The sequence below is a fragment of the Alexandromys fortis genome, unplaced genomic scaffold (assembly GCF_014885135.2).
Source record: "Alexandromys fortis isolate MF-2015 unplaced genomic scaffold, M_Fortis_MF-2015_v1.1 scaffold_65, whole genome shotgun sequence".
Taxonomy (NCBI): Eukaryota; Metazoa; Chordata; class Mammalia; order Rodentia; family Cricetidae; genus Alexandromys; species Alexandromys fortis.
Window position 1 is genome coordinate 4,629,243 of NW_026067986.1, and position 14,437 is coordinate 4,643,679.

A 14,437-nucleotide genomic window follows, 5' to 3' on the forward strand; every position below is an offset into this window, starting at 1 on the left:
CTGGATTAGTTTATAAATTGTAATAATGACATGCCCCAGATTTAAAGCTCACCAGACATTGTGCGGACTCAGACGTCTATCAAGGAGTCGAGTTTGATTTATAAGATTAATAATGGATAGAGAAACACATGCCAATAAATTTTTTTTAACTTGAGAATTTTTTTTTTTTTTTTTTTTGCTTGTGAGCTTTTACAAAAGGCGCATAGCACCGGCAGCTGAGAAGGCTCAGTGGCTAAAAGCACCTGCCCTGTTAACCTCACAACCTGAGCTCTGTTCCGGACTCACAAAGAGTCAGACGTGACAGGTGCCGCTGAAATATTAGCATCTGTATGGCAAGATGGGAAAGAGTAAGACAGTCCCCCAACAGCTCCCAGGCAGCTAGTCTAGGCATAGAGAGGCCTCTAGAAGGTAGGAAAAGAAAGCCAACTCCTGGGGTACGTGGGTACCCCAGTACCTGCATGTCACTCGTCCACGTCATACTCTTAGCAGTAAAAGGGGTACATATCACTGAAGTGTGACAGTCGCCCCAGGCAAGGACTGAACACGCAACCTCAGTTTCCCCCCATAAACGGGAATCCCAAGAACCCCGTTTCTGTGCCTCATAGGCTTAATGACGCTCTGTCAACGGGAGCTGTTGGCGTGCTGCTCCTTGGCATCTTGGTTTACAGACGCTTCCCTTCTGATTCCTCAGGAGCTCTCTCCTACCTCAGACACCAACCTGGTACGCTCCTTAATGAACCTCATAGACTGCTTCATGGACGACTTTGCTGATGAAACCAAACAAAGAGAAAGAAACGATAGGGAAGCGTTCTCCCTGCTTGAGGTAAGACGGCTCATCGTTCTCTGCGAGACCGGCTTGCTCCTGAGGTTGTGCAAGCCTAGGAGGGAGGAAGAGCCGAGCCCCAGATGCGGAGCCCTAGGGGAGCGCTAGCCAACTGCACTGTTGGGATACGCTGTGCATTGAGGTGCCGGTGCTGGTCTGCATTGAAACCACACATCCTGGCAGCCGCAGGAGGCTTCTCCATCACAAACCGCCTTTCCTCCCAAACTGTGACTTACTATTTTTCCACTTTGACTTTTGTCCTTTTTGTACAAGAACAAGTTTATATTTGGGGGAGATGGGATGTGTGAAGTTATATAAATATATTGGAGGTTGAAATACTCATTTATTTATTTTTTAATATTGAAGACAGACTTCAAGACCGCATGCATGCTAGGCCAGTGGTCTACCATTGAACGATATCTTAAGACTGAGAAGCAGACTTGGAAATAGTGAGAGGGGACCGGAGAGATGGCGCAGAGGTTAAGAGCACTTGCTGCTCTCGCATGAGGACCAGAGTTCGGTTCCCAGCACTCGTTTCAGGCAGCTGGAAGAAAGCTGTTTGCAGGGGCCGCTGTCGGCCTCTGTGTTCATGTCCCACACAGGCACACATCTGCATATAATTTAAAACTAATAGAAAGCCATAAAAAGTAGTGATGTAGGTATCGACCTTAGATAGTTTCAGATAAAAGATACCCATACACTGCTAATGACAGTACTTCTAAGTTGGCCAATCCATAGTTCTTACAACTCATATTCTATGAAAAACAAGTTAAGTTACCTTGTAATTTCAGGGCAAAGGTTTTCCAAAATAGTTTTCACATAAGCTGGGTGTTATGTGGACAGGATTAAAGGCAGAACCTTCCTTAGCATCGTTGTGGTTGTTCGTTTTAGCATTTAGATGGAGAATTGGCTGTTCAAGCAGGCACACTTGTACTGGATGCTTGTAGGATAGCAAATCCAGCTTATACAGTTAAGGCTGAGCTAGTATTTCACACAAAATATTAGAAATTGGTTTTGTCTAAATTCAAAACATCTGCATCAAAACTGAAAGGCAAGTATGTCTGGGCTTCTTGCCTTTCAAAGTTAACCCAGTGTTCCTGGAAAGATCAGGATCCAGGATGAGTTTGAAACATGCAATTTATAGAATTACCTTTGTGCCGGGCAGTGGTGGTGCATGCCTTTAATCCCAGCACTCTGGAGGCAGAGGCAGGAGGATCTCTGTGAGTTCCAGGCCAGCCTGGTCTACAGCTAGTTCCAGGACAGGAACCAAAGCTACAGAGAAACCCTGTCTCGAGAAAACAAAACAACAACAAAAATTGCCTTTGCAAGATTTGCCTTGACTTGAATGTATGCTCCGTATGGCATTACTTTAAAGATGTTAAAGGACATATTTTGGGGGACATTAATTTTCACAGAATCCTTAGAAGGCCTGCTGTTCTCCCAGATGCTCAGGTATTTCCTGTCAGAGGTGTCAGGCTGGCTGATGTGATTTAAACCACATGGGTAGGCGGAAGCGTCTCTTTAATTGCCCTTTTTCCTCTCCTCTCTCCACTGCAGGGCATTTTTCTGTTCTCATTGATCTGGTCTGTCGGTGCTTCTTGTACAGATGACGACCGTTTGAAATTCAGTAAGATCCTCCGAGAGCTAATGCAAGGTCCCATTTCAGACCTAACGCGGAATAAGTTCAAATTACTGAGCGGTACTGAGCAGACATCCTCAAAGACATTAACAGTGCCGTTTCCTGAGAAGGGGACAATTTATGACTATCAGTTTGTCCCAGAGGTGAGTTCTGAGGCAGGACGCCTCAGTGCAGCCTGGCGGTTTTGGCGGAGACGTAGCCTGGAGTCCCTCGCTGCTCACGTGAATAAGCAGCGTGAAGTAGAGGAAGGTGTGCAGGCTTTGCAGTCCGACACCCTGGGTTTTAGTCCTAGGGAAATTACTTTCTTCCTGAACAGTCTTGGTTGGACAAGTTAATTTTCTTTTCTTTTCTTTGTTTTTTTTGGTTTTTCGAGACAGGGTTTCTCTGTGGCTTTGGAGCCTGTCCTGGAACTAGCTCTGTAGACCAGGCTAGTCTCGAACCCACAGAGATCCGCCTGCCTCTGCCTCCTGAGTGCTGGGATTAAAGGCGTGCGCCACCATCGCCCGGCTACAAGTTAGTTTTCTTGAATTTAGTTTTCCTCGGTGATCAAACGTCCTGATACCCAATTGTCCGATTTTGCCTATTAAGTATGATTACACGTTATGGTACCTAGCCCGGCATGATGAACACGCTACCCAAGGCTGGTAGGAGATCCGAGTGTGTGTGTGTGTTAGCACCCTGCCGGCCCAGAATCCTGGAGAAATGCTTGCTCTTAAAAACAGTCCCCAATGCACTGGACTGGGAGGCAAGTTCTGGCCGTTGGTCTTGTAGCTTCCACAAACATTGTGCATCGAGCGACTTTAGGAGTAACGGAGAATTTAAACACATAAAAACTCAGTAGAATAGGGACTGTGCTGGGTAATCACTGGACAGTTTCTATCCTTTTTTTCTATTTAATAGAGAGGAAACTTTCCACGTCACTGGTGTTTCTTCAGTAGAGTTATCTCCCAGACCTTCTTTAATCTAGCAGGATGCTTTTCAGACCTTAGTGTTTCACTTTTATAAATACTGCTTTGGTGAAACTTCTTAGACACAAGTTAAGGAAGGTCTGAATATCTGATTATTTCTTTGAGATACATTTTTATGAGTTTCTAATTTTTATAACTCTTGAACTTTACTGTTAACCTCATTCTACGAGGAATTCTTCTTCATCCCGCCCAGCATGTATCTGCTAATATCATTTTTAATTTTTTTTAATTTATTTATTTATTAAAGATTTCTGTCTCTTCCCCGCCACCGCCTCCCATTTCCCTCCCCCTCCCCCAATCAAGTCCCCCTCCCTTGTCAGCCCAAAGAGCAATCAGGGTTCCCTGCCCTGTGGGAAGTCCAAGGACCACCCACCTCCATCCAGGTCTAGTAAGGTGAGCATCCAAACTGCCTAGGCTCCCACAAAACCAATAAGTGCAGTAGGATCAAAAACCCATTGCCATTGTTCTTGAGTTCTCAGTAGTCCTCATTGTCCGCTATATTCAGTGAGTCTGGTTTTATCCCAGGCTTTTTCAGATCCAGGCCAGATGGCCTTGGTGAGTTCCCGATAGAACATCCCCATTGTCTCAGTGTGTGGGTGCACCCCTCGCGGTCCTGAGTTCCTTGCTCGTGCTCTCTCTCATTCTGCTACTGATTTGGACCTTGAGATTTCAATCCGGTGCTCAAATGTGGGTCTCTGTCTCTGTCTCCTTTCATTGCCTGCTGAAGGTTAATATTCAGGAGGATGCCTATATGTTTTTCTTTGGGTTCTCTTTCTTATTTAGCTTCTCTAGGATCATGAATTATAGGCTCAATGTCCTTTATTTCTGGCTAGAAACCAAATATGAGTGAGTACATCCCATGTTCCTCTTTTGGGATCTGGCTTTCCTCACTCAGGATAGTGTTTTCTATTTCCACCCATTTGCCTGCAAACTTCAAGAAGTCCTTGTTTTTTACTGCTGAGTATATACTCTAATATGTATATATGCCATACTTTCTTCATCCATTCTTCCACTGAAGGGCATCTAGGTTGTTTCCAGGTTCTGGCTATTACAAACAATGCTGCTATGAACAGTTCCTATGGAGGGAACTGGGGCTCAGGACTTGTGAGTGGTCCCTCTGCGATCATAGCCTCTAAATGATCGGCCACTTCCAGGTTGCGGATTCTTAATTCCTCCTTTCCCAAATGCGGTCAAAGATGTTATGTTTGAGTAGATTATCAAGACCACGAAAAGGAACTCTTTTTCTCACCAGCTATAAGTTTTAGACGGGATGCAAACTCGGTGCCCTCCACAGCGTCTTCAGTAAATGTGTAACTTGTAACCAGAAGACGACAAGTGCATGAGCTACAAGGGCTCAGCGTGAACCCATAGCCTCTTCAGAAGAGCACCATGCTGTCGTCTAGACCAAACAGACGAGACAGCTGTCGTCTACCACAGCCACCAGTGAGGAGCGGCTCTGGGCATCTGGCAGTGCCAGGGAAGGATGGGCCTGCGTCTGATGCATTTTGAATCACCAGGACTTTATTTATAATTCTGTGCTAAGGCTAGATAACGCAGTATTATTTTCCCAGAGAAAACGCAATTTTAAAACTTTATGATAAGAATCAAGCTATATGATTCACAAACTCATTGGATGCAAGGACTCAGCATAATATTAATTCACCATAACCACAAATTGGGAAGTCTTACTATACCACAGTGCACTGTGAATGTAGTTAATGCTGCTTAGTTGTTATATTAATTACTTAGAATTACGTTTATAAATTTTCATAAAATAAACCTTGCTTGAAAGAAGTATAAGTGTTAAGTGATATACAGTTAACCTCTATGGAAATTATAGCCTGTTCTTGTTACCGTATTAAATAAAAATTCTTTACTTTTTGCCCATTGATTCATCAGATTTTATCAATGTGTTAAGAGACTCCACTATTGATGACTGGGTTGTGGCTGTGGTTTCAGGACATTTGAAATGTCTGAACTTTGCCGTCTCAGTTTAATTTACACGAAAGCCCAGTTTCTACTCAAATTCATATATAAAATTTAACTTTCAGCCTGAGAGGATAATTGTTTTAAAGAATGAAATAAATGTGTAGATATCAGAATTTAATTGGTCTTGACTTTTACTACAGGGGCACAGAAGTACAAAGCCTGTTTTATAACTTGGACTGTTTGCTGTACACAGGGCTTGGGAAGATGGGATCAGTGGATAAAGAAATTAGGAGACGCTCCCCCGATTCCCAAGGATGTCCAGTTTAATGAGATCATTGTGCCAACGCTAGACACGATCCGCTACTCCGCACTAATGAGCCTGCTGACCACTCATCAGAAGCCGTCGATATTCGTCGGCCCAACGGGAACGGGCAAGAGTGTTTATATCATTGTGAGTGTTGCAGAAATGTAAATGTATGTATGTGCTCGAGCGTGCGCGCTCTCCTGAGAATTAGAATTTTAAGGTTGGCTTCGTTTAAAAACATACTCAACTATTTTGCTATTTAAATTATGGGGAATTTGAAAGTAATCGTCTTTTATTTTAGAAAACGCGTGTAAAATGTGCCTTTTGGGAAAAGGGAAATCCTAGCTGCTTTGTCTCTGGTGGGCTGCCTACGATGGGTGATGACGTTGTTTTCTGTCCCTAAATCTCTGCCCCATTCATTTTGATATTCTAATAAGAACTTATTTAGTATAGAATTAGGTCTCCTGGAAAGTGTTAGTAACTAGACCTCACCAAGGTTGCTTTTCTGACTGTTCTCCATCTGATGGTGACTTTGTAGTCGAGGTGGACTTGCCAGTGTGATTCTTGATGGAGCCAGCTGCTAGTGATGGTCGTGTTAGCTGCCACGAGAGATGCAGCCCCAACCCCAGCTGCCCTGTGCAGGCGGGAAAGGGGAGGGAGGTGCCTTTGCCCGGCTGTCTTCCATTCCAGGTTCCCAGCCCGTCCACTCTCCTCCAGTGGTTGACAGGATTTGTTTCTGGTTCTTCATTCACCTTAATTTCTGTCGAATCCTTTAATCATTCTGAAATGTATTTTGATATATGCTGGCTGTCCTGCTTTTATTGAGGAAGACACTGAGAAAAACACACCTTTTTTTTCCACTTATGCCTTTGTCAAATTCAACCCAGGCAATGGGTATTAAAAACATTACTTTTCATAAAATAGTATCTACCTATCGTCTCTCCCTGTCACCCATATTGATGAAGGAGCGCAGCACCAACCCTTGCCTTCCAGCAAATACTGCTTGAACTACACTGAGGTCACTTAAGCTCAACTTACAGGAAGGTAACTGGGCTGGAGGAGCAAGAGAACTGCACAGCTAATAGAGGCCTCGTCTACTCAGAGACAAGCGCAGGCTGGATTCCTGTCCTTCACTGAGGCTGGAGGCCTAACCTCTCAGTCCTCGCTGCTCCCAGTGCTATTAATGTGGTTGTGAAAACCAGAGAAAATCCATCCATGAAGGGCAGCTGGGCAGGTAGCGGTGCCCCGTTGGCATGGCAACGCGTTCCCTATTCCTTCCTTCCCTCACAATGTTTTGACTCACAGGTTCAACTCACGTTTGTCCACAGTGGCGCTTAGGGTGTATTGTGAAATGCCGAAACAGGCCTCAGCTGTGGCTCCCTCTGTTCTCTCCTGCCATGTAGAATTTCCTTCTGAATCAACTCAATAAGGACATCTACAAACCTCTGATAGTTAACTTCTCGGCGCAGACGACAGCGGCTCAGACGCAGAACATCATCATGTCGAAGCTGGACAAGCGGCGGAAAGGGGTTTTCGGCCCTCCTTTAGGCAAGAGGATGGTAATGGCTTTCGCTCTCCTTCCTGTTTGCTCTAGCTCTGGTGTAATACTAGTGTCATCCATGGCCTTGCTACGTCAGAACAAGGGAAACTAATGTTCTAAAGAGTTGATGTTTTTAAAATGATTTATTAGTGTGTGTGTGTGTGTGTGTGTGTGTGAAAGAGAGAGAGAGAGAGAGAGAGAGAGAGAGAGAGAGACAGAGACAGAGACAGAGACAGAGACAGAGAGATGGGGCGAGTGTCTGGGAACAAGAAGACAACGGTTCTCTCCTCTATGTATTCTGGAACCGAGCTCAGGACATTAGGCTTGACTGTGGGCACCCTGATCCTCTGGGACACCTCTCTGTCTCACTGGCTCTTTTCTTTTAAATGAACATTTTGATTTAAGATATTCCCAGGCTGGGCCATAGCGTAACTAGGGGAGTATTTAGCTAGCAGGCACAGAGCTCTGAATTCGTGGTGGCAAAAGCCTGTGCTCCCAGCCCTCAGAAGAGGGAGGCAAGTGTAAGCGGAGACTGCACGTCCATTTCCCGGCCGCCCAGACCTGAGCAGTCACGCAGAAACTATATTAATTACAACATCGTTTGGCCAATGGCTTGAGAGCATATTTCTAGCTAGCTATTACATCTTAAACGAACCCATTTCTATGTATCACCATGAGGTTGTGGTCTACCAGTAAGGTTCCCGCGTCTTTCTCCTTTGGCAGCTACATGGCATCTGCCTGACTCTGCCTTCTTTCTCCTTGCCTTCAGTTTAGTTTTCTTGCCTCGCTATATTCTGCCCTGCCATAGGCCAAAACAGCTTCTTCATGAACCATTAGTAATAAAACATATTCATAGCAGACAGAGGAGAATCCCACATCAGGCGAGGTTGCCGGAAATTCAAGGTCTTTCTTGAATACATAGAGAATTCAAGGTCAGTTTCCTAAAACAGGTCCTGTTTGTTTTAGGAACTTCCTTTAACTGGTAGCATTTGTGGGGCGCTGAACATTTTGGTATTTGTAAGTGGTTGTCTTATGAGCTGAAAACAAAATGTTGATATGGAAAATTGGATTGTAATTTCTGTACTGACATTCCTAGCATATTTAATACTTGCTTTTCTTTCACAACACTCTCCACCAAAGGACTTGTTTGTGCTTCTTTGCATAGGCCCCCCCTTGTCAGCTGAGCCTTCTTCACTTCAAGGCTGCGCTCACCTACGGCCACACCTCTGCTATTTAACAAGTCAAAGTGTTTCACAGGGAAAAGGGTATCTTGAGAGACAAATAGCATAAAATGGATTTATAAGCTTTCAACCACCAATATATAAACATTAGTAATGAGAAGGTCTCCTTATTTCTATGGAAGTCTAAGTATTGTATTCTTGTTTGAAAAAGAAACCTTCACTTCTCAGATATATACTTATTTATCTGTTAAGAATACAGACTATGGGGCTGGAAAGATGGCTCAGCGGTTAAGAGCATTGCCTGTTCTTCCATAGGTCCTGAGTTCAATTCCCGGCAACCACATGGTGGTTCACAACCATCTGTAATGAGGTCTGGTGCCCTCTTCTGGCCTGCATACATGCAGACAGAATATTGTATACATAATAAGTAAATAAATAAATATTTAAAAAAAAGAATACAGACTAATAATCTGCCCGGCATCATTTATATAATTGGGCTCTATGTCAAGTACTAATACTTTCTTTTCTAGTCTTTTATTTATTTATTATTCTTTTGGAGACTGTGTCTCACTTTGTAGCCCTGGTTAGCCTAGAACTCACTATATAGACCAGGCTGGCCTCAAACTCAGAGATCTCCTGCCTCTGCCACCCAAGTGCAAGAATTATAGGCATGTGCCACCATCAGGGGTTTAAGTGCGCCTCTTTTCTAATGTTTCTCCTCTTTTCTCTCTTAGGTTGTCTTTGTAGACGATGTCAATATGCCTGCCCGGGAGGTGTACGGGGCTCAGCCCCCCATCGAGTTACTCAGACAGTGGCTGGACCACTGGAATTGGTAAGACCTCAAGGACTGCTCGGTGATTAAGCTTGTGGACATCCAGATCATGTGCGCTATGGGCCCTCCAGGTATGTGCTCCGAGTCTGTGGCCCTTAAGAGAGAAGACCACCCGAGCTGTATCTAAAGAGATGGCTGGAGAAAGAAGGAGAAACCCAGTCGAGCAATCCCGAGTTCAAGTGCTTGGGGAATGCATTTTCAAATCTGTTTCCATTGAAAGCTAATGGAATGTTAATTTCATAAAATGGGTGGCCCTGGTTGCAACATTGGCTGACCAATGCTTCCAAACCTTTTAGTAGTTTCTGGAAGTTGACTCGCCATGTCCTACCCCTACATTCTGAGAACCTACACAGTCCCCCAGGGCCAGCAGGCATCCACCCCTGTGCCGTTCTTGAAGCATCAGAGATAGTCATTCTTCCACACCAGTGTACACCCCTTCTCTGGATTCAAAGTTTGCTAAGAAGAATTTAAAATAGCGAGAACCCAGAGGGACGAGCTCTTCAGTTCCCTTTACGTTTTCAGAGAGAAGTTGGCGATCCAAGCTAATCTTGATACGCCTCCAACAGCTTGATTCTGCTAGCTGGGGACCTTTCCCTCCTTCCTTCTGCCTTCAATCTGACACCCTACTGAGAAAGCTCTGACTATACTGCTTCAGAGCATGCGCACAGTATATGCTGAAACTGTGATGTGCTTTTAAAAGCCCTTCTCTACCAACGAGTATAAGAGAAAAATCCCTTTGTCGAGTAACTGTTACTGTCTGTGAGTTTTGTTTGTCGGCCTGAGGGCTGGACCCAGAGCCTAGGGTGTGCTAAGCCTGTGTTCTTCCCTAAACTTTGACCCCAGGCCTATATACTTTAAATACAATACAATTCTGTGACATAAATGTTAAAGGCTATGTCAGTTATGGAAGCCTTGTGTTTGGGAATGTGATCACTGTTTATGGAAGTAAGACATTCTCCAGATTCTTACATTGTAAGTAGCCAGCGAAGTGGTTGCACGCACTCATCAATTGGCCTCACAGGAAGTCAGTCAAGGTGTAGGGGAGGGATTAGGATAAAATAACCAAACTGAGTTCATTCAAGTCATTCAGTTAAAAAAAGGCAGGCGGATCTCTGTGAGTTCGAGGCCAGCCTGGTCTACAAGAACTAGTTCCAGGACAGGAACCAAAAGCTATAGAGAAACCCTATCTCGAAAATCAAAAAAAAAAAAAAAAAGTCACCTCAAGTTTGAGTGGAAATAGTTTTGATATTAGTGTCTCCCCAAACAGTTAATTGCTTTTAATTCTTTCTGTGTGACATGAATTTATTGCCTTCCAAGTTAAACTGCCAAGGAGTGAAGAAGATGCTTTGGCATTATTCTAGCAATATTAAGAATTATCCTTTACTGCTCTGGGCAGTGGTGGCACACGCCTTAAATCCCAGCACTAGGGAGGCAGAGGCAGGCGGATCTCTGAGAGTCAAAGGCCAGCATGGTCTACAAGAGCTAGTTCCAGGACAGCCAGGGAAACACAGAAGAACCCTGTCTCGACACACAAATAACAAACAAGGAATTCTGCTTTCTAATCCTTAGGCGGTGGCCGCAATCCAATAACCCCTCGCTACATGAGACATTTCAATATAGTCACCATCAATGAGTTTAGCGACAAGTCCATGTTCACCATCTTCTCCAGAATCCTGACCTGGCACCTAAGGACCTGGTAGGTAATTCAGGGTTGCTCGGCTTCTTTTTAAAAAATATAAAATTCTTAGGAGTGTACCCACGAGCCATATTTACTACATGCTCTTGTGAAAGCCTCCCCAGACAGAGAAAGGTGACAGGTGATGTCAATGTCCTCCACTCCTCCCCTGCCCTAGTGTGAGAACACAGCACAAGGTGGTCACTCAAGTCTGCTCCGCGCTTCTCTTGAGTTTTTGTAACCGAGAATGATTAAGGTTGGAAGGAAGTGTCCGGCTCACGCTGTAACCTCGATATCTTCCTGGGGAGCCTTGCGTTCCACACAGGGGTTCCTGCACCCACCTTTCAGAATAGAGACTTGAGCCTACTCTCTGGGGAAATGTTTCCCAGCTGTAGGGATTTAGTTCTAACCCAGGAGATGAATGGTCATCAGGGATCCGTTACCCGGCTCTCAGCCATCTTGGCTCCCTGAAGCCCATTCCTGGGAAATGGTTATTTCTTGTCAAACCCAAGGGTGATGGAACAGACACCTGGCTTCTTGCTGAGCCAGGAGTTGAATGCAGCCAATCTTAACAGATGAATAATCTGCCTCTGGACTTTATTCTACCATAATCATATATTTTGCCTCTCTTATTATTCTTTTTATTTTGGTATTTTTTGGGTAGTTTTTTATCCTCTTTTTTTGGAAACACATATTTCTTTATGGATTCTATTTGTATAAAATTGAGAATACTGAAGAGTGTGCCAGCTAGGGAGGATTTGGCTTAGCATGTGGTGGCGTTTGCCTGGTTCTTAAGCTTTTGTGCACAGCTGAAATCCACAAAGTTAGCTGATCCTGCCGCATCCACAGGGTTCCTTTGGACATACCACAAAATGCTGAGTGGAACGCTTCTTGAAAAGAAGTGAACTCTAGAATAGTTAGAAGTGGGAATTTTATAAGCCAGATTGCTTCGATCACAATTGAAAATGTTACGCTAATCACCTGTGTCCTAATGGCATGCTGTTGTGTTTGCTAACTTTTTTTCTGGCAATTTTTTTTCTCCGAAGTTATAAGTTTCCAGATGATTTTCTGGATCTGACCACACAAATCGTGAACGGTACAATGGCCCTGTACAAGGACGCCATGAAGAATCTCTTGCCTACCCCGGCTAAGTCTCACTACCTGTTCAACCTTCGCGATTTCTCCCGCGTCATTCAAGGTGTTTGTCTGTCGAGACCAGAAACAGCTGAGAACAAAGAGGCCATTAAACGCCTGTGGGTCCACGAGGTAAAACTCCATATCAGCCCAATGTGGTTACGAGAGAGCAAGAACTCGGTGCCAGTGACTGGGTAGAAAGGAGTGCTCAGTAGTGCGTGTTGTTGAGGCTCATTTAGGTATTTGACATTGCGTAGGCCACGGCCATGGTGAATTTTAGATATTTAATACCTGAAATTTTCGAGTATTTAATGTCTAATCTTGCATTTTGACGTATAGGCTATCTCGAAGCAGGAGCTAATTTTAGCCTTTCAGCGTCTTAACCCTCCCCAGTTCTTGTTAAAGCGTCTTCTGTGATAGGACAACTCTAAGCAGGTGGTTCTAAAGCATCCGTGTCCTGGAGAGAACAAAACTACTCAGCGAAACGTGTTGGGATTTCTAGTCTGAGCACACAGAAGCAGTCTCTCCACTCTCTTGGGAATAAGGCGAGGATGTCCTCTTCCTTCTTTCTGTCCATGTTAATTTTCTTCTACAAACTTGGATGGAGGAGGGAAGAGAGAAATCACCAAAGGTGACACATTGAAAATCATAGTTTGATATTTTAAATGGTCACTGAGGCTACAGAGAAGTGGAGAGAAAACACCTAGCCCCACCCTATTTTCCATATATGAATAATATAGTCATTTGAATCTTTGATAAAGTATCTAAGAAACCTAGCAGTTGGGATATGCTGCTATACTAAATCTGCGTGGTACAGTCAGTATGATTTAAAAGATACAAACCAGTTTCCCCAGGCGCTCTAGATACAATATTTGAGACCCTAAATCCTTACAAATGCCAATCTGAATCTGAGCGGCCCTCCCCTGCACTTGGAAGTTACGGCCCCAGCAAGGTTAAAGCTGTGCTTTGGAAAGTCTGACCTGGCAATCCCACTACCCTTGCCTGTGGCTGGGTGTGTCTCACATCTGGGGATGGGGACAGAGGCTCCAACTTTAGTGAGCAAATGAGCCACAGAACTATTCTGGAAGCGAGAGAGCGTGCCAAGGGAGTAGCCTGGCAGTATCGAAAGCTCGTGCCTTCCGTTAGAACATGGCCTGTCTCTCACAGATGGAGGCGGTCACTTGGAAAAGCCCAAGTTCCGATACCCTGAAGAGGTCAGGCCGTGCCTCCCTGCAGCTGTCCCGGGGACAGAGAGTTAAGAAGCAGTGTGGGGGGCCTTGAAAGTTCTCCATGGATGGTCCCCGACTTTTCTCTGCTCTTTGTCACAAACACTGTGCTGTGCAAGTCCCCTCCAGTCCCCGAAGCTGATAAACTTGTGATTTTCATCTCTTTCTGGGATCTGCTGGTGTGTGTGTGTGTGTGTGTGTGTGTGCTCTGACAACCGCTGCTCTCTGAGGAGGCTCCTCTCTGCTCCACCTCCCTCTCCAGCCTCCCCCTCTTTCTTTTATTCTCCTTCAAGAAGCTGCTGTCCAGGTTTTAAAGGGAAGCCCCTCCTTCCTTTGGAGACATCGTTTCGTTTAGATTTCATCTGTTGTTTTGCTTATTCCACCTCGAGGCCCGAGCATGGCTTTGCGTCTCTTCCTTTCCCCTAATAAACCAGAGCTCCTAAAGTGAATTGTGCACCCCACTAAATCTGATGCGGCAGCTTTCGTCGTTATCTTATTATAGCTGTTCTGATTAATACCTTCTTTGTGGGGGAGGAGACACTTAAACCAAGAACCTTTAGACCGAGCAGCTTATCAGCGACAAGCATTTCATTTCAAACAGTTCGAGAGGCCACGATGGACCGGATCTGGGCAGTGGCGCATGTACCGTCTGTGGAGAGCCTGTTCCTTGTTTGAGGACAGGGCTTTCTGTCTGTGTGCACATGGCTGGAAGTGGTGGGGAGCTCTCCGGTTTCTGTGTGTGACATTAATCTGCTTATGGCATCTATCTGCCCCATAACCTAATTATGGAGCCCTGTCCACTGGTACCACCATCATCATCTTGGAAGATTTCAGCACAGAAATTTTGCAATTAAGTAAAGATTTAGAACAAGGCAGCAGTTCATCACGAACCAATCTTACTCTAGGAGGCATCTAGAATTTCCTGTCTCAGGAGTTCTTCCCTTATCATCCTTCTCTTTGCGTTATTTTCTTCCCGTTATATAAAGGCTTGTGGTTACACAAGTCACCCAGCCCCATAGGTTTACTAATCATTACTTTGATTTATTTATTTTTTTCAGCACACTTAGCATCACCTGGCACATTTAAATTTTTTGTTTGCTTGCTGTCTTTGTCATTGTATCAGCCTTTGCTTATCAGTCCCGTTCCCCAGAGCCCGGCCTGTAACAACTGCTCAGTGACAGCTGGA

At 44.7% G+C, this 14,437-nt stretch overlaps 1 protein-coding gene across 1 annotated transcript in view; it reads left to right on the forward strand.

Moving 5' to 3' along the window:
* The window catches only part of Dnah7 (dynein axonemal heavy chain 7), a 215,196-nt gene that overhangs the window by 105,226 nt on the left and 95,533 nt on the right, over positions 1–14,437 (forward strand). Inside the window, 7 exon segments of the mRNA XM_050159210.1 lie at positions 692–823; positions 2,381–2,605; positions 5,613–5,810; positions 7,067–7,222; positions 9,119–9,287; positions 10,786–10,912; positions 11,938–12,157. Coding sequence (XP_050015167.1) covers positions 692–823; positions 2,381–2,605; positions 5,613–5,810; positions 7,067–7,222; positions 9,119–9,287; positions 10,786–10,912; positions 11,938–12,157 — 1,227 coding nt within the window.